The sequence below is a fragment of the Cuculus canorus genome, chromosome 6 (genome assembly GCF_017976375.1).
Source record: "Cuculus canorus isolate bCucCan1 chromosome 6, bCucCan1.pri, whole genome shotgun sequence".
In the NCBI taxonomy this organism is placed as follows: Eukaryota; Metazoa; Chordata; class Aves; order Cuculiformes; family Cuculidae; genus Cuculus; species Cuculus canorus.
Window position 1 is genome coordinate 33,400,379 of NC_071406.1, and position 20,422 is coordinate 33,420,800.

General features: G+C 42.0%; 1 protein-coding gene across 1 annotated transcript in view; it reads left to right on the forward strand.

Annotated features, from left to right (window-relative positions):
- Positions 1–20,422, forward strand: part of TMEFF2 (transmembrane protein with EGF like and two follistatin like domains 2) — a 136,933-nt gene that overhangs the window by 8,397 nt on the left and 108,114 nt on the right. Inside the window, exon 4 of the mRNA XM_009559832.2 lies at positions 2,282–2,308. Within this exon, the coding sequence (XP_009558127.2) occupies positions 2,282–2,308 (27 nt within the window). The remainder of the gene's footprint in view (positions 1–2,281; positions 2,309–20,422) is intronic.

Here is a 20,422-nt window from a genome sequence, read left to right on the forward strand (position 1 = left end):
CCGAACAAGTTCATGTGACCAGGGTTTTTTTCCTAGAGTTGTTGGAAGAAGTCATTGAAAAGTGTGTGTGAAAACTGGCTGGCATTTGGGACATCCTTGCTTAACTCAGAGCATCGTAAGCTAATTGTATTTCTGCTTTTATCAAACAGCTAAAAAGATGAATGAGCAAAATCAATCAGCAAATCTGAGGTGTTTATACCAGCAGTTCTTGATATTTTTCTTTTGTGCTCGGTATCTGTTAGAGGTGGGCACTGAAGTTAACTTGAAAGGTGCAGGAGTAGTGAGTCTTTGTTCTTGAGGGTGTTTTTTAAGCTTAAAGTCAAATTTTTTTCTTGGCTGAGGATCGAGAAGTCAATAAAAAGTACATTAGACAAACTTTTTTCAGTGCCATAATTTTGTGTTTCATACACCTGAGAGAAAATAAACTTTTCCCTGGAAATGCTGTTCTTCTCTGAAGCTGTTACCTGACAATTTTCAAGAGGAAAAAAAATATGCTGCAATTTTTCTATCTATAAATTGGTATTAAACAGAGCTCCGGCTGACAAAGTTTATTGAGGCATAGGATTTGTTCAACTTAATAAATTCTCACAGCACAGCAACTGGTCTTTTTTGGTTCAAAAATTTTGATTAAAGGGATAGTTTTAGTGCATTGCTACCTCTTTTCTTAAACTTGTTTGCCTATCAGCAAAGGCCATGTTGGAAACATTCTCTCTGAAACTCACAGTGGATTTCAGAAACAGGAGAAAAAAAAAAAAGAGGGAGGTGGCTTTCCTGAGTCTTGATCATTTGGCCTCTTTTTCCTCCTCCTAAGGAGGAGGCTCAGTGGAGAAAGCTGCAGCTGTGTACCTTGGGTTTGCCCCATGGGATGGGTCAGAGACAGGATGTGCAGGACCACCAGCAGAGACCTATGCTGCTGGAGGTCTTGCAGTGAGCCACCCTCCTGCCCATGACAGGCAGTGGTCTGGGCATCAAAGGGTAGGGACAGAGACATAAGTCCTTTTCTTCCGAAGAGCCACAGAATATGGTAGTTTGTTGTAGGTGACAGGTGATAGCAGGCATTAATTTCTTTCTCTGTGCCAAGGAGACCTAGCACACCTGGAAAAGCAGTGCTTGCCAGAGCCATGAGGGCATTGTAGGGAAGACACCTTTCATTCCCCAGTACCTCATTTGGGAAAGAGCTCCAGGACAGATCAGATCAGGACAAGACTGGAGATGGTCACTGGGAAAACACCATCAGTTTCTGTTCTCTTTTCTAGCTCCCTTTTGCATCTGTCCTGCACAGTCTTGTTGTGTAAATGTACAGTTTTAATTCATTCTTACATCAGTTTTATTTAAGTATTTATCTTTGTTTAACTTTGAGCAGTAACGGCATGTATGAGCCAATTCAGATCCACCAGACCTTGCTGTCAAGTAAATTAGATCTAACAGTTCATAGGGTAATTGGATCCCAGAACAGCCTTTCCAGACTTTCTAGTAGTCTTGATGCTGATAAATGGATAACCCCTTCACTGATGGGGAGGATGGGATGACAGCCTCCCTCTCTCCCTTCTCTGAAAAAGTAATTCCTCATATGGATTATTTTTGTTAACCCTGCGTGTGTGCATTTCTGTGTTTTGCCTTGTTTAGAAAGTTCCATAATGAGGCTCTAAGCTTGGCAATTTCACGATGTTGCACTTTCTAAATCTGTGACTCTTGTCATTGCAGTCAACAAAACATTGAGCAGGGGAAAAATAAAAATAAAGCATTCAATTTTGAAACTCAGCAACAACCTCAAGAAAAATGGCATTTTACTCATTTATCTAAAGACTTGGAATAATAATAATAATTTCAATTGTTTATTTCAACTAGTTATGGTCTGATGAGATGTCACTGTTTTGTAATGATAAAGACATGATTTTCCAGTTGATCTGGACTCAAACAACTGGGTTTAAAAAACTCTTTGGTAAGGGTTTAGTAGTGGCCAAGTGAAGCAACTTTGCACAACTGTTGGGAGCCAAGCTTTATCAGTCTAAGTACAACAAAACAAGGCAGAAGCTTATGAGAACGTAGCAGCACTCCAGGGCTTACGTTATTGTAGTCTTATACGGAGACTTTAAAGAAAAGGAGTTGAGACATGAAAAAGATGGCTTGAGTGAAGTACATTCAGATTAGATCTCTATAATTTATCCAGGGATGACATCAAACGTAAGGTGCACTGTAATACACTTAACAGTCTTGCTTTGCGTGCTTGCAGGGTGTACTGTAGCACATGAATATAAATTTCTTTCTGTTCTTTTCTCAGATGCCGGCTCAGGATCTGGGGATGGAGGTAAGAACCATCTTTTAATATCTCTGTGCTTATGTGTACACATACTGTCTTTCACAATTTCAGATTGTCAGTGGATATGCTTTGCAGTTTTGTTACGCTACATATTGTCTTTTGTTTAGCTTTTTCTCTAAAAAAGTGACATTTTGCATTTTAGTCAAGCTGGAACCTAATGATGACATGCTGTTTTCTAGGGAAATTCAAAACGCTGTGTTACTTCTACTAGGACTTGGAATTATTCACAGGTTTTGCTAGGAGCTCTATCTCCATCTACTGTTACAGTTGCACTCATTTGTTTTATGTTTAGAGTAATATTTATTTTGTTCTTAAAACAAAATAATGAGCCAAACCCTTGGCTTCTCCTCACTTGAGGATTCAAGCCAATTATTTTGTGGTAATGGAGAGCATTCTTTCAAAGATATGAAGAAATGTCATAGGGAAAGAACAATGTGTTTTTATAAAAAACAGCAGCAGCGAAAACGAATATGGAATTGGTCCAAATCCTTTGCTGCTTACGGGGAATACTGTAAAATGTAGGAAAACTTGCATTTCACTTGGAGGTTGGTGGTTTGGGTTTTTTTTGTTATTTCTTAGGTGCAGTCACTTATGGGTTTGCTCAATTAACACTGGTCCTAAGGTTTGTGACTAATACTTCTTGGAAGTATAAGTGTTCCATCTGGGTAGTGCCCTGCCTTAAGGCAGGGAATGTGACTTTTGGGAGATACTGGCATCGTGGGGCTGGTGGCTCAGTCTTCTCTGAGGGCTGGGAGGGCTTGTGCTAGGTGGAGTGTCTGTGGAAAGTTGTCCTTAAGAGTCACCCTCATTTCTGCGCAAGCCCCCTGAGAAACCTCCAGGAGCCCCAGGGCAGGGTAAGGACAAGGTCAGCATCAGGCTGGGTTGCTGTTGGGCTCCTCCAGCTGGGGCAGCCACCAGGAGCAGAGCCAGCTTTCTGCATAAGATGCCGACAGCAGATCTGGGCTGTCACCCAGTATTATAGCTGGTCCTGGCTGGGTTCAGGTTTTTCAAATAGAGTTCTGTTATTTGGCAAAATATCACTTAGTCCTTGTGTAACCAGTATATGAAAGAGTGCAACATGTACGTAAGATATTATTTTTGTCTATGAAGTGGTCAGCATGAGCATGAGGCACTTGTAAGGGACCTAATGTTCTGATACTGGACTCAGGCTGCCTTCTGGAAATCAAGACACTTTAATATGCTTCAAATCTGCCTCCCCCCGAAAACCCCACCCTAAAATATTGCTATTCTTTTTCAAAAGTTTTCTCCAGATATTCCTAATATATCCTTTAAATTATCTTCAAACTTTTACACCAAAGAAATTCCTTATTCAGTGACTAACAGAAATCAAGAATTTATTTTGTATTTATGGTAGTAATTTCATGTGTATGGTCATTAAATCAGTTTTCAAATGAAGTCTTGCAAAATTCATCGTGTGTGTACCAGGGAAAACAGATAAGATTTCCAGTTTGTTTTGTAACTGGGGAGGCGGGGAAGCAAAATGGCCATTTGCTAAAAGCAATGTATTCCATACTCAAAATTGTAGGAATTTAAAAGCATGATTTCCAAACAGTTTCATTTTATAAAACGAGGTTGACAAAAGATGAGTGGAACAGGACCTCGGGGACTGGCTGGGTGGATAGTGAGGAGCAGATTTGTGAAGGAGACAGAACCGAGTTGGTGCATGTATTTAAAGGTTTACAAAGCTGCCTTGTATTAGTCAAGATTTAGTAGGCAGCTATGGCTGTTTTTAAAGTACAGAAGTATATTTATGTGCCCTAAGAAGCTAAATCCAGCCAAGTAAATGTTGTCACTACATCACTCTTTACTAGACATGGTCTTGTTGTAAAAGCTGTAATAAATTTTGGATGTCATCACAGTAAGTCTTATAAAATCCACTCTAACAATCATGAGTGGGATGTTTTTCTATCAGGAGCCTGAGGTCTTAGGCAATCTTGTGTGTTTTCTGTTTCTGTGAAAATCTTCCTTTCTTAATGCTTCTTCAGGCAGTGTTGGTTAACAAATTGTTAACCAATGCAGCATCATTTTTTGCAAAACTACAGCTATAAGAACCCTCCCGGCTGGATATGTCTGCAGTGAGGTACCAGAGATATCATGGGCACTGGGAGCCCTTAGGAACAGCTGTTCCTTGCTAATTTGTCCTGTTTATTGTTGCTGTCCCATTGCTTGTGGGATACAGGCTAGTGCACCTTCAGCATTGCCGTTTGCTCTATGTTGTGTCTATACTTGTTGTGTTTTTCAGAGATGGCAGACTTTCTGGCAAGGTTCAGATCTGTGCTACTGTTATGGTCTGTCTTTGGGAGGTCCTTTGCAGCTAGAGTGACTCAGGCTGGGAGGTATGAAGACCACTGTGGGAGTCACAGGCAGACTGAGCACTCACTTCAGGCATGGTCGATTAGGAGGCTCAGGCTGTAAAGACTTTTCAAAAATGGAAAGGATGGATGGACTTCTACTTGAAGGCACCTACACGGGCTGTTCTTCAGTCTGAATTGAAGGTAAAGCTACAGCTCTTCAAGGAATTACTCAGTAGGACCCCCTGGGACATGGTCCTCCGAGACAAGGGAGCGGAACAGAGCTGGAAAATATTTAAGGAAGCTTTCCACAATGCACAACAGCGCTCAGTCCCTGTATGTAGAAAATCAGGCAGGAAAGGGAAGAGACCAGCATGGCTGAGTCGAGACCTGCTGGTTAAACTAAAAAAGAAGAAGAAACTGCACAGGCAGTGCAAGCAGGGACAGGGAACCTGGGACGTGTATAGAGACACTGCCCGGTTGTGTAGGGATGAAGCCAGGAAGGCCAAGGTGCAGCTGGAGCTGAACTTGGCAGGGGAAGTAAAGACCAACAAGAAGGGCTTTTACAGGTACATCAATTAAAAGAGGAAGATCAAAGAGAACGTACCCCCACTGATGGTTGGAAATGGGGATCATGTACCAACAGATGAGGAGAAGGCTGAGATACTTAACAATTTTTTTTGCCTCAGTCTTCACTGATAACTGCTCTCCTCGACCCTCCTGGGTCATGGGACAGCAAGACGGGTAAACCACCCCCCCCAGCAGAGAAGGATCAGGTAATGGGACAGCAAGATGTTGACGAGGGGGGTAGACCCCTCCCACAGTAGAGGAGGATCAAGTTCACAACCACCTGAGGAAAGTGAACATATATAAGTCCATGGGACCTGATAAGATGCATCCCAGAGTCCTGAGGGAATTTGCTGATATGGTTGCCAACCAACTCTCCATGATATTTGAAAAGTCATGGCAATCAGGAGAAGTCCCTGGTGACTGGAAGAAGGGTAACCTTGTGCCCATTTTTAAAAAGGGTGGAAAAGACCCTGAGAACTAACGACCTGTCAGCCTCCCCCTCTGTGCCTGGGAAAGATCATGGAACAGATCCTCCTAGAAGCTATGCTAAAGCACATGGAGGACAGGGAGATGATTAATGGCAGCCAGCATGGCTTCACCAGGGGCAAGTCCTGTATCACCAACTTGGTGGCTTTCTATGATGGGGTATCCGCAGCAGTGGACCTAGGTAAACCAATGGATGTGATCTATATAGACTTCTGTAAAGCCTTTGACACGGTCCCCCACAAGATCCTTCTCTCTAAATTGGAGAGGTATGGATTTGATGGGTGGATGGTTTGGTGGATAAGAAACTGGCTGGATGGTCATATTCAAAGAGTAGTGGTCAATGGCTCAAAGTCCAGATGGAGATCCGTGACAAGTGGTGTCCCTCAGGGGTCTGTACTGGGACCAGTGATGTTCAATATCTTTATCAAGGACATTAACAGCAAGATTGAGTGCAGCCTCAGCAAGTTTGCAGATGACACCAAGCTGAGTGGTGTAGTTGCCACACTGGAAGGACGGGATGTCATCCAGAGGGACCTGGACATACTGGAGAAGTGGGCTCGTGAGAACCTCATGAGGTTCAACAAGGCCAAGTGCAAGGTCCTACGCCTGGGTCAGGGCAATCTCCATTTTCAGTACACAATGGGGGATGATGTGATTGAGAGCTGCCCTGCAGAGAAGGACTTGTGGATGCTGGTCGATGAGAAGCTCGACATGAGTCGTCAGTGCATGCTCGCAGCCCAGAAGGCCAACCATATCCTGAGCTGCATCAAAAGAATCGTGGCCAGCAGGTTAAGGGAAGTGATTCTGCCCCCTATTCCTCTCTTGTGAGACCTCATTACCTGGAGTACGGTGTCCAGTTCTGGAATCCTCAACGTAAGAAGGATATGGAGCTGTTGGAACAGCTCCAGAGGAGGGCTACAAAGATGATCAGGGGGCTGGAGCACCTTCCCTACGAGAACAGGCTGAGAGAGTTGGGCTTGTTCAGCCTGGAGAAGAGAAGGCTCAGATGATCTTATAGTGGCCTCCCAGTACCTGAAGGGGGGCTACAGAAAAGCTGGAGAGGGGCTATTCATAAAGACTTGTAGGGATAGGACCAGGGGGAATGGGTATAAACTGGAGAGGGGCAGATTTAGACTAGACATTAGGAAGAATTTCTTCACCCGGAGAGTGGTGAGGCACTGGCACAGGTTGCCCAGGGAAGTTGTGGCTGCCCCATCCCTGGAGGTGTTCAAGGCCAGGTTGAATGGGGCCTTGGGCAGCCTGGTCTGGTGGGATGTCCCTGGCCATGGCAGGAGGGTTGGAACTAGATGATCTTTAAGGTCTCTTCCAACCCTAACTATACTATGATTCTATGATTCTATGATACAGCTTATTAACGGAGTCCCTCCCTATTATTTCCATGTGTTCCTTCAGTGGTTTTGTATCTAACTCCACGAGCTGTGAGACGACGAAACCAGCTTTTCAGCACAGCTAAATTTCATTGGATTTCTGGTCTGGATTGGATTTCTTTGGTTGGATTTCTTTGATCTGATAAGGTACACATCCAGTAGAGAATTAATTCTAATTGTAAACTAGTAGAGGCCATCATGTTTTTCTGGTTCTTGAAACATAGCACATTTCCTGCTTTGAGGTGATGACTGATAGCAATTCAGCTTTTCCCTCAGTGGAGCTCTTGTCAAGTGAAATTATAACTGGTTGATGCTTCAGAAATTGCTGGAGGGAGATTGGTGCAATGGACAGTTGTACGCAAACAACACCGTGTGGTCACACAAGCCTTCTTTTCTCAGGAAACTGGACAGAGCAGACACTATGTTTTGCCTGTCATGTTCCCTTTCCATATGTTCCTACCTAGGTACACAGAGAAGTCTTTCAATTTATTATCTAAGATTTGGGGTTTTCTACTTTACTGTCAGGGATGCTGAGATCAGAGGGGTTCCAGCTTCTTAGCACTTTAATGATCTTGAGGGCTTTCCAAAGGTGATTTAATCCTGTTTTATGCAGCAGTAGCGTACCAAAGTCCCCTTATTTGTAAAGTAATGGGAGAATCTTAATCTTATTTGATTACTGAGCCTTCAGCATGCACTTTTGGGGTTTTCCAGTAAATGGGTAAGAACAGTAGGTGTTCAAGTTTCTTACTGCAGAAGACATTTTTCCCTGTAAATGAAGACTAAAAATGCAGAATAAAGAGCCGTTTCTGTTTTGATTACAGAAGCTGAGAGTATGGTGTGGAATTATTTAAAAACCCATATCCCAGAAAGATACTAATCAATGGCAGAAAGAATGAATGTGAGAGAGTTTATACAGAGAGTAATTTAAAGAGATTCCATTCATTTTCATCTACGCCGTTCTCTAGACAACTGGGTTTTTTTAGAACCCAATGATTCATGTTTTAGTCTTGAGCAGCCTCATAATGAATTCTTGCTCGTTTCCTAGCTTCCTTCAAACAGCGACAAACTCAAGATGCAGTATTTCATTATAACTCTTAATGTGCTAAGAACATCTCTCCTTGGTTTCTTTTTTACACTGAACACTTCTTTCCTCTTCCTGTGTTATCTGTATTCTTAGCTCAGTTGGTTGGCTTGCATCCATCATGCAGTGGATTTACTGTGGGGTGGCTATGGCACTATGTGTTTCTGAGATCCCCAGGAAGGCAGTGCTTAAGCACCTACACTGAATTAGTTTTAGAGCCTCCTTCAATTTCCCTTCAAGTCTTACTGACTTCAGTAGGAATTATGGGCCCCCTGAGTACATAGATCTTATCCTAGTTTGATTTTTATGTTAATTGTTTATGATCTAGACTAAATCAGAATGAAAAAACACAGGTCATAATTCATCAATATTATCATCACCATTTATTTTACAGTAGCATCTAGAAGTGCTAATTATGAGATTAGGACTCAGTGAAGTACACCCTGATACTGTGAGGCACCTCTTCACAGTGAGGGAGAGAATAAAATCTGTAAAGGAGAGTCTGGATATCCAAGTGGGGCAAAGGCGTCACAGTTGCATCACAGTTCAGTTGCTGAATTGGGAATAACACATGCCACTTCGGAGCTGTGTCCTTTGAACTACACTGCTTATCAACAGACCTATATGTAATCAAGAAAGGATTAGAGATTATATTGTTCTTAAAGTTTTCCCTGATTTGCCAGAGGTAAACATACCTGGAAAGCAACAGCCTTGCAAGCCATCTTTTCCGCCCCCCTCTCTGTTTCTCTTTCTTTTTGCTGTGTATTTTAAGGATGAGAATGGCTTGCTTGTTTATTCTTTCAGAATAAATAAATTTATCCCTTCAGTTTTATCCAGAAAAATTGTAGTCCTGCAGTTCTTTGCAGGTGCCAACATGTAGATTTAATGATAGATTTGGAATTCTGCTCTGCCTTTCCTGTTGGCTTCAAGATGTGTGAGTAAACACATACATATTATAAATCTGTATGGAGCAGCAGTCGTTTTCAAACACTAACCCAGAGAAAATAGGGAGAAAAAAAATTAACACTTTAAAGCCTAAATTATTTTTTAAGGCAAACTGTAATGCAACACATCTATCTTTCTTCTTTAATCAACAAGAAAATGCATACTTTGACCCAATTGCATTTGTACTTGTCTTCATGATGATTTTGTCTGACTAACTTGAATTCAGCAGCTCTGCTTCTTCTCCAGCGATTTCCTTTTCTGCTTTATTAGAAAGTTGATTGATGGACAAGGCTATGCAGAACACAATGAATATTGCTGTAAACAGTGTCCTAGTAATAACACTTGAGCCAAAATACACTGTAAAACCTTGAGTGTATATTGGTTTGAATGAAGCAGTGTATAAAATGCAGCGCTGCTAAACACACAAATACAAATATATTCTCAGTATATGGGAAAATACTGGGAGTGTTCTAGTTTAACCTCTGAGAGAAAGGAAATTCATATTTTGAGCTAGAGATCCTGTCTTCCTTTGCCTGGGTGTAACAGGTGATATACAAGCTTCTCTGATGTGAATTTTAGCATAACTCCTGACCTCACATGCTATCATCAACTGCAATAAGGCAATAGGAGAGCTTCTCCTACTCTAATTTCATTCGGGAGGTATAATCTAGAGCAGCATCAGAAGATACAGAATCAACTATAAGCAATGTGCACTGACGGGGTAAATACCTCTGGAGGGAATGTTTAAAACTTAAATGATTGACCTGACTGTGGATGGTCAAATATACGTCTCCTTTGTTAAACAGGTTTTTACCTTGTTAACCTCAGCATAACACTGAGCCCAAACCAATAAGCTCTTTGAAAGGCTGGGTTTATTAGCTCAGGCTCTTGAGTGTCCTAACATGATTACATGACTTCTAGTTCAGAGCTGGTGCACATATGACCTATATAAGACTTAGGTCAGGAAAAAGCAGTCAGCGTCTCTTCATGGCCTTTAAAAATTAGGAAGGGATGACGTTCCTGTGTTTTTGCTGGCTGGGTGAGAAGCACTTGGGCATTTGCAGGTGCTGAACCTTTAGGCTCCCACCACAGGCATTTTGTGCTGGGTAGGAAGCTTTAGCAGTTTTGGAAATTGTAGGAAGGTATGAGGATGACAGGAATACCAGCTTGTGGATTTCTCTCAGGCTGTCATTTGAGCTAAATACTGAGCTAATTGACCCTGCCTGTGTGAGATGCTCCAGCAAATTCCCACAGCTCCTGTGGAGTTGAGGCTCTCCAGGGTTATATATTAAGTACCAGCCCAGGAGATACTAGTTTTGTATTTAGTTGTCTGGGCTCTGCTATATTTTGCTTGTTCCTTCTTCTGCTTCTGAAGTTAGAATACAAAAATCCCATGAAAAGTGATGTGTTTTTTATCCCTGCTCTTGCTTTGTTATCAATGGGCTAAAGTCACTGCTGTGTTCTTGGTGTGAATGCAGAGCTCCCCTCAAGCAGACTATCAATGCTGAGAAATAGCATGAAAAGATTTGACCCATAGTGAAAGATTTGTGGCCCATTTTCAGCCATTCATGCAAACCCCAAGAAAATAAATAGAAGATGCCATAAAGATCCACAGACTTTTGTAGGTGAGAAGTAGGAATGACGTCCATTCATGGCCTCTTTCCTAAATTAACCAGACTTTTATGGTTTTTAGCACTTCTTTTAAGTAGTTCAGAGCTACACAAGTTGATTGTGAATGGAAGATGCTCGATGCTTGCCTGCATCAAAAAAATACTGGGGATGCTCTGATTTTGCTTTAAAAAAAAAATAAAAATCAAAATTGTGTGCCCACATCAAAATGGAACCAAAAAGAATCCCAAATATGCTGTCTAATCATGTGCAGTCTGTAAATCCAAAATAACGTAGTTATCAAACCAGCAAACAAATCCTGTGATACTCTAGCAAACAGATTAAAAGGGGGCATCTGATCACAAGTACTCATTTATTGGTCTGTTATTGTAAACACAGCAAAAGAGAGACATAGTGGACTGGATTTGTCTACTACATCTCTCTAAACCTGGATTAATTTTCCCTGTGACAACTGTGGAGTCACTGGAGATTAGCCATGATGCCAGTGAGAGGCAAATCTAGCCCACCATTTCACTTTCCTATGCAGTGAATTCCTCCATAGGGAAGACAAATGCTTCTCAGGCTTTCAAGTGGCTCTGTCACGCTTACTAGGAACACCTCACTTAGTGGGGTAAGAGCATGTATTCAAGTACATGCTTAATTTTTATCACATGCTTAAATGATATTGACTGTAAAGTTTTCTTCTGAACGTGGATGCTTTGCATTAGTGGGGCCTGAGGCAGTCCTAGAGTGGCCAGAACTTCTTCAGGTCCTTGTGCATCTCTTAGTTATATATTCTGTGGTTTAGTGATTGAAGAAGCTGATTCACTGTGCGCTTGCTTTGAACTGTTTTTGGTGTGTCACAGGATTTTGTTAGATGCTCTCATGAGATCTTAAAAAGAACAAATAGTATGAAAACTGCCAAGTCTCTCTCAGGGTTCATGTAGTAGCTTTTCTTTAACTCTTACATTTCAGACCTCAGCTGCATCTAGCAAATCTAATATATTCTGCATTGGATGTTAAAATTCCCTTTTGTCTAAGAGGCTTTCTTTCCTTTCAGAAATGAGGAAATAAAACTAGAAATTTTGCCGGCTGTCTTTGAAGTCAGTGAGATTTTATCTTCAGGAAGGGCATGACTGATTCCAAGACACTTAGCAAACTGGAGATTGCCACCTACTCTATGTAAATGCAAATACAGGACAAGTTTAATGAGTGTGGTGCAAGCCCAAGAAGCCAGAACAATTCATAATCGAATTCAGACAAGTTAAAATTTTATGGTACAGTGCTACCATTTCTTAAGATGTTGTCACAAGTCTTTCAGCCCAGGTTCTTAAGTAGTGTGACAGAAGATGCTTAGTTTTTCACTTAAAACATAAAATGGATTTAGTCCTCGTTGCTCAGGAGAATACTTGAATAGAAGCCCAGAATGGTCAACAACAGGGAGAACTCCAGACTGCATTTGGAAAATATCATGATTCAGGGAAGAAGAGGTAAGAATTCTTCCATGATATTTCACATGATGCTTTTAATGCCTTGGACTTCTTGATGTCATTTGTTCTAGCTGCATGGGAGTTAGATAATGATTGCATCTATTAGAACCCCTTAGAAATGTAGCTACTGAAGCAGGACCCTTTTTACCTCAGCAGCTCCAAATATCTCATGGGCAGGAGTTTAAAGAGGTGTAGTTAAGGGGTTTTAACATTGGTTTTCGACAAGTGAGAACATGGGAATATTCTAAAGGTCTGAAAGGATGTAGGGGTGTGGGTATTGAAAAGAGTAAGGGAAAAAAATCAGCTATTTATAACCCTGTCAATCTGACATTGATTAAGGTAAAACAGGACATGCAGACTCAGACCAGCTTAATAAAGAAATAAATGAGAACTAATGCTGAGCAATATGGGCTGATGTAATACATTTTGTCAACTAATTGAAATGTTATTTATGAAGCTACAAGTTTGCTTGATAAAGACAACAATATTGATGTAGTGTACGTGGATGTCAGTGAAGTATTTGGCATGCCACTACATGCCACTATGATTAAAGAATAAGAATCATGCAAAATTAACATGGCACACAATTAGTGGAGTAAGAACTGCCTTTCACAATGTAATTTTAAGTGGATTTATCATTATTAGATGGACAGCACAGGAATAGGTGTCATGCTATTTATTTATTTGTTCTACCAGTGACCTAAGCGGGCACATGCTTTCCTCATTGATCAAGTTCTCAGCAGATATAACCAGGGGAGTAAAAAATTCACTGGTTGCACAGTTCACTGGTGCAACCCAATTGGATTTACTGGGGACATGGGTTTGAGGGCAGGCTTTCTGATGTGGCCAAATGTAAAGCTACAACCATAGAACAAAGACAGGAAACCAGAGGAGTGAGGTGGGGAAACCCTTCTGGAAACAGTGATGCTGCAAAGAAAGCTGGAACCTTTGTAGTTAGTGGGCTTATTGCCAGAGTCCTCTGTGAACGCAGTGAGTCAAAGGGCTGCCATTATCCTGGAGTGTTTAAGAAGCAGACTCTTAAGCAGGGGTAAGGGTGTTAAATTACGTCTACCTTTAGTGGAGGTGGTGCCTGCAGGTCCGGAGGTACTGAGAAGCAGGGGAGAAGGCTGTGCACAGCTGAGGGCGGTGGCTGACAAGCAAACTTTGCTGTGAAACCTTCTATGCCCTTAGCTTTGTCAAGGGAAAGGGGGTTGTAGGTCACAATTATGTGGGATTCTGCATCACTTGAGGTTTTGAGACTTAGATGTCCAGATGGTTCTGCTCAAACAAGGACAAATTTGAAAGTCTGGGTCTTCTGTTGCATGGGAGGTCACAACAGATGCTCAGTGGACCCTTGATTCTAGGTATCATGAATTAGTTTCCACATGAAACACGCTGAGTTTAGCCTATTTTGTTCAGCAAGATTTCTCTGTTAAGCAGTCTGGAAAGAGATCGATTATGTGGATATGTTTGCTCATTTTGAAATCCACACAAGTGTTTTTCTCTCTGCCCTCTCCCATTACATTGTGTACATTTACATATGCAGGTAATGGAAGAGATGTAGGCTTTAAAGGCAAGTGGAAAACCTCATGCATAATGCTCTGCTAATTGCTCTGTATTTAAAAATAGGCTACACTACACTGCATTTCATCGTAAGACGACTTTATGATGTCTGGTACTGGATGACTTCAGCAGCTCTGTCTCTCATTGGAGTCATGAAGGGTCCCTTTGGGCTTCTTTCTGTCCTGCAGGGCTACTCTGATTCCCAGTGTCGTTACTGGTCTACTCCCAGCTGCTGCTTGAAAGGAGTCCTGAGGAGGAGAAGGAACACAGGCTATCTCTGGAGAATCTGTGCAGGATCCTTCCCATTTTTCCTGGTGAAGGGGGATGAAACCAGAGGGGAGGAGTGCACACTAAGAGTTCTGAAGTTGTAACCCTTTTTGATCATTATTAAATATAATTTGATTTTTATCTGTTATTACAAAGAGACTCCCTGGCTTTGATGTGTTAGTATGTGATAGGCTTGGGAGCTGAGAGAGAAGGTACCAGAATAGGCTGTAATTGCTTTGGCTCATGCAAGTTATCCACTAGATTCAGAGAGGCATCTTCATCTTTGTTATAATAGAGCCTTGGTAAACAAATAACTTACTCTTTTGTGTAGTACCTGAGACTTTCATGAAAAGAGGAGGGAGCCAGTTATATGAATCACAAGACCAAGGAAGGACAAGTCTATGCTGTAATTCATTTAGACAAATGTTGAAGTAAATTGATGGACTCCCGTTTGTTTAGATTAGTGGCCTTTTGAAAAATTACTTGTCCTGTGTGTACAATTTTTCAATCTGTTTATATCTAATTAGCTGTTCAGATTGGCTAAATTAAGCGATGTGACTTGTAATGCGTTCAAAGGTGAAGGTATGATAAAATAGGCTCTTTTATAATCTCTTCAGCAAGTGGCTTGGAGCATTGGTGTGAACTTGAGGGCATATGGATGATCAGACTGTAATGTAGAATCAAACATAACCTAACTGCAATCTCACAAAAATAGTGAATAGTCTAGAACATCTCTCTTGTACTGATTCAAAGAGGGAAGAAATTTTTCCATCATCCTCTCCTATGACTCCTTCAGTAGATTTGCCTGGCTGTCTGGAGCATGGTGTTGGGGTTCCTGCCCCTGAACACTGGCATCTTTACCTGTTTCACTATTGATTACTGCAGGCTAGATATTCCTCCCTGGAGACAAGTCATTTGAACAGCTTGAAATCCCAAAACTGACTGCTGCAATGTAAGGTTTCTAATTCTGCTGCTCAGCTGACAGCTCTGGAAAGTCCCTATCAAAGGCAGAAAAATACAACACTCTTCAGCGGACTTTGTTCTGCCATCATACAGCCCCAATTCTGTTTTACTGCTGCAAAGCCTACTGGCTTTCACATGTTTCTCAACAAAAATTTTGCTGTTAATACATAAGATTCTCGGTAACTAAACTGTGCTTATTGCTGCATCAGTGCTTTTAGACCGTGACCAGCAAGCAGTGCCCTCTCTACAGCAGCAGCAATTTAGTTCTCTTACTTAGTCATGGACACGTCTAAGGAGATTTTGGCACAGGTTTTCTCAAATACTTTTAAAAGTTTTTTTGTTACTCTCTTCTTTCTTCCTTGGTTCTCCAAAGGCTTTTGCTAGCCATGTGCAGAGCAGTATCATGCCCCAAGACCTAAGGGATTTGAGTATTTGCTGAACCGCGAGCTTTCCAGCGGTTAGCATAAGTTGCTGTCACCTGGCTCCTGCCTCCAGCTCCCTACTGCATTGTACAGCAGTGCTGTCCGCTCTTAGTTGGCCACTTGGCCTCAAAGCATGTGGCGTTGTGGAGTATAAGCACGCTCCTCTGCCCCATTCCTGTGAGGAGCTTCAGAGGGGCTGAGGCCACCCTCCTTTGTGTCCCATTTCTCTTCCTATGACCTGATGTGCCAGGATCAGTGGTGACGTACTTGAATGTATATATACGTGCTGGAAGTGAGAGCAGGGGCAGGGTCCTGCTGTTCACTTGGGTGGCACAGAAGCAGCAGAAAGGAACATTTAAAAGCCAGCAAGAAGATGGCCTTGTGGAGGCTTTTCAGGCAGCCCTGGAGAGGCTCAGCAGGCAGCTTGCTGACAGTGCCGCTCGTGGCAAAGTGACCTGGCTGAATTATCATTCTGTGGGAACTGGGCTGAGAGCTTCTACCTAGAAAACATCAGTGAAAAGGCCAGCTGATGACTGCCCAGGCACCTTTGTCATCACAACCCCTTCCCACCCTGCTCCCTCAGGTGCTGCCCATAGCTGGTTTCCAATTTATTAAGTTGCCTGAAAGGAACAGAGGATGCTCAGCAGGTTACAAGGTCAAACCATGCGATTGCAGGTGCCCAGCTTGGCTCCATCCTTGCTGTGGGAGCTCCTTCTGGTTTGGTCCTAGGGTTTCTCCCCTCCTGCCCCAGGGGTGGCGACTGTCCCCTTGCAGTGGCAGTGGTGGCTGGGCCAGGCAGGGTCCCCTTGTGTCAGCAGGGGGAGCTCGTATCTTGCCTGTCCGGTGGGTCTTGGAAGCACGTGCTTGGGTCTTTTCCTTTAGTTTTGCATTTATGTTCACATGGCACACTGTTATTGTATCCCGAGGTGTGGATCAGATCTGAGGACCTCAATCTCAGCAGTTTAGCATTCTACTAAAGGTGACATGGCAAATGCCAAAGTGATCTCTACAGGTAGCAGCAATAATATTGTTTTCAAAAAGAGCAATTTAAGTGGCAAGGAACTCATCTAAGCAATAGATTAAATCTGTATCGGAACCCATTAGTGTTACTTATGGACTCAGATTGGAAAGCTACAGTGTGCTTTAGCTCCTCTGCTAGAAGATGCTCTCTTCTGGATGTCCTTAGCTGGATGACAGCTGCTTTTGAGCTGAGATTTTCCTTATGTTGTTCAGGAGGATTTTCTTGGATTCTTTTTTTATTTGGAAACAATACCATGAGCCGTTTTTGAATTGACAATAGTATGTATGAAGTGAAAGATTTTGTTTCCAGAACATGTGTTCTTACTACTTGAAAACAGCAGTTTTAACAGCCATAAGCTAGTGCTGGGTAGTCTTGACAGGATTATTCTGTTCTCTTTGTGCCCATCCATCTACCCTCTGCCTGAGGTTTAAGTACCTCCTTTCCATTTCGACTGCTGTGCTACAGCATTCCTTGGTTAAAAGAGATGCTCTCAATTTCTGTCGGCAGTCAGGCAGTTGTGTTAATTTAATCCTGTTTTACAGGGGTCAACTAGATTGAAAATATTCTACATATTATTACAGTCCTAAGCCAGTGCAAGGGTGGACCAAAAAAATAACCTTGATGTGGAAGTAATGCTGAGAAAATCTATCAGTAATTTATGTATTGGAAAGAATATCTGATGTCATTTTCCAAAGTATTATAGTTAATTTGAAAACAATTATAACCACATAACACAAGAAGGTGCAAAGTTGATAAACAAATGGCAAGAAGTCTCTACACATAGTCTGGAAATTCACCAGGGGACTTCATCATATTTTCTTCTTTTAATCTTTCTGTCTTCCTGCTTCATTCCTTTTCAACTTAATTCACAGGAAGGAGAGATTTTGCTTTGTCTAAACTAAGGAATTGAACAGCCATTAGGGATAGGAAAAATGGTGGCACAAACACATTTGTATCCTATTTCGTGAGAGATTTCAGAAGTCTCTTGAAGAGATAACTTGTGCAATCGAAGTAATTAGGAGTATGCACCTCTGTTTGTGGTACATGGTGGTGAGTGATATAATCTTCATTTTCTCCCTTCCTTTAAAGTGCTGTGTTTTCAGGATCAGGGCCCCAGAACGTCATCTCTGCTGTTTCTGCTTTTAATGGCATTGTTCAACTAACTGATGATGTTCTGTTAATTTGAAGGGATGCAGAGGGAGCATAAGATCCTCCCCAGACTCTGGTCTGACAGCAGGTGAACAGCATGGGGAGCTGTCAGATTGCACAAGTTGCTAAGGTCAGTTTAAATTAGTGCCCAGCTACTTGTACAGTGGTAGTAGGTGCTAGCATGTATAATACAAGTGTCACTGTGTAAATCCCTGCAAACTCCAGTCATGAATTAATAGCACAGAGAAGTCATTTAGCCGTGTCACTTGTCAAATGGCAGTGTCTCGGAATGGGATGAGCAATGAAAATTCTTCATGTGTTTTAGGACTTGATGTCACTTCTAGTGTCATTCATAAGGGGTTAGGCTGATTCAACTTGATGTCTCAGCTGAGCTTATAAACCTGCTGAAAGTTCCAGCAACCCTCATCTTTGTTACCTCCCATGAGGATGAACAATGATTAAGGTGTCATTATCTCATGGAGTCAAAAGTAAGCATGCTCCCATGATTGTGTGTGTATGTATTGAAAAGAGGGAGAAGATGTCACAGGGCACCCTGGCCTGGTGATCAGCTTTTGTCAACAGCTGCTCAGGAATGTGTGTTGGGTGTGTCCAAGAGAGGCAGTGAAGGAATACACTCATGTAGTGAGGAGGGAATGTTCTTCCTCCTTAGTATGGCTGCATTATCATCTGGAAAGGTTTAGTGCCAGAGGGCTTCATAAAAGACAGCAATCCTCCAATATAGTGGAGAAGGTTGCATTACAGAATTTCTCTTCCTTTAAGGTAAGCTGTCACACAAGGCTGCTGTAACGCAGCTCTGAGCAGTAGCAGCCAGTTATGCCATAAACACAGTTGAGACAAATGTAATGTTTTACCAGAGGCAGCCAGCAGATGCTTTGTGTAAACCTAATGCTGCTGCTGGCCAGATTAATTTTTGGTATATCTTACATTGCATTGTCTTTGAACAAATCTGTTTAGAATAATAATCCTCTGCTAGCTTGGGTTTCTTCAAAGTGCACAACAAAGATTCCCCTCTGTTTGAAGGAAGGGCAAAATTTGTGCTTTTTAAGAGCTCCTGTTGTAATCACGGATTCATATAGTTTACAAGCTTTGTAGAGGATTAGCTACAGAGTACTCCAGAGGTGCTCTTCAGTTGTCATCCTACAGCTGACTAATTACAGAATCACAGAATCACACAAGGTTGGAAAGGACCCATTGGATCATCGAGTCCAACCGTTCCTAACACTCCCTAAACCATGTCCCTAAGTACTTCATCCACCCGTTCCTTAAACACCTCCAGGGAAGGCGACTCGACCACCTCCCTGGGCAGCCTGTTCCAGTACCCAATGACTCTTACTGTGAAGAATTTTTTTCTGATATCCAACCTGAACCTCCCCTGACGGAGCTTCAGGCCATTCCCTCTAGTCCTGTCCCCTGTCACTTGGGAGAAGAGGCCAGCTCCCTCCTCTCCACAACCTCCTTTCAGGTAGTTGTAGAGAGTAATAAGGTCTCCCCTCAGCCTCCTCTTCTCAAGGCTAAACAACCCCAGCTCTCTCAGCCGCTCCTCATAAGACTTGTTCTCCAGCCCTAACTGACTAAGTCAGTTGAGGGAGAAGAGTATAGGTAAGAAATGCAAACAAGGCAAAGAGAGTAAAAATGTTGCTTTCTCCTTTGGCTTGTCTTTGGAAAACACAAGATACAATTTCTGATCTTTTAAACCTGCCCATGAATGAAAGCGTGTCAGTAAGTGATCCAAAACATTTGGTTACTGGTGTCTCCTCTGTAGAACCCATTCAGTGTATGAAAAGCTGAGCCTCTGCTTTTACGCTCCGAATAGTAATACTGTAAAAAAATATTTAAGCTTTCAAGCTAACCACAGTATTCTTGTGATGAAAAGAAGAGAAAGGTCAGTGAAGCTTGTCCTTGATGAGAAACAATCCCAACTGGTGCTCTGAAAACTGAAATGATAAACTAAGCCGTGCTCACGTGTGGCAAACACAATCAAGCTTTTTCCTCATTTCAGCTGCTTCTGGACAATTATTTTCAACCAGGTCTAGTGTTCAGCAGACCTTAATTGAGAAGCTGGTCTTGCTAATGAATTTGTAGGAGTTTACTAGCCCTGGCAGTTTTCACTGTAATGCTCTCAGTATATTATATTAAAAATGTATATCACAACTGAAGCAGTTTTGTAAAACAAGCTTTAATGCAGCATCTGCTTATTTGTGCCTTGGGGATGTGAGACAACAGCAAACTGCTTACTGCTTGAAAAATCAGCACACCACCACAGGCATTGCTCTGGTATTAGAAGTCAAGGCGATGCCTTAATCTGGATGCGGATCAAATCGTTGTGTTGATAATTAGAAGACAATAAGCCTGCATGAAATTGAACCAAGATGTATTAAAATCAGGTAGTAATTCTCCTTAATGCTGACTGGAAGTAAGCCATGTCAGGAGGTAACCAGAATGCATTATTGTTTGCCATTATAAAAAGGTCCATTTAAATAGCTTTCTGTCACCTAGGGCTATTTAACCTTTTGTAGGTATGAGCATTACAAGGGAGCCTAATGCATATTTTGTGTGTGTTATGGTGCATAAATGCATGCTCACAATTCTTATGTTCCTATGTGCATATTCATCATGAATCAGACTGGGGTCAATGTATTTCCAAATCATGTCACCGGTGATAGCCAGCAGCAGCTGTTTCTAAAGAAGGTGAAAGAAGCCTTATCCTTGAACTGCCATGGTGGAACATCGCTTGCCAAAGCTTACGAACAAATGCTTAGCTTGTGCACTGGGATGAAACCTATTTATCTGGATGTCCTCTTTTCCTGGGATTTTGA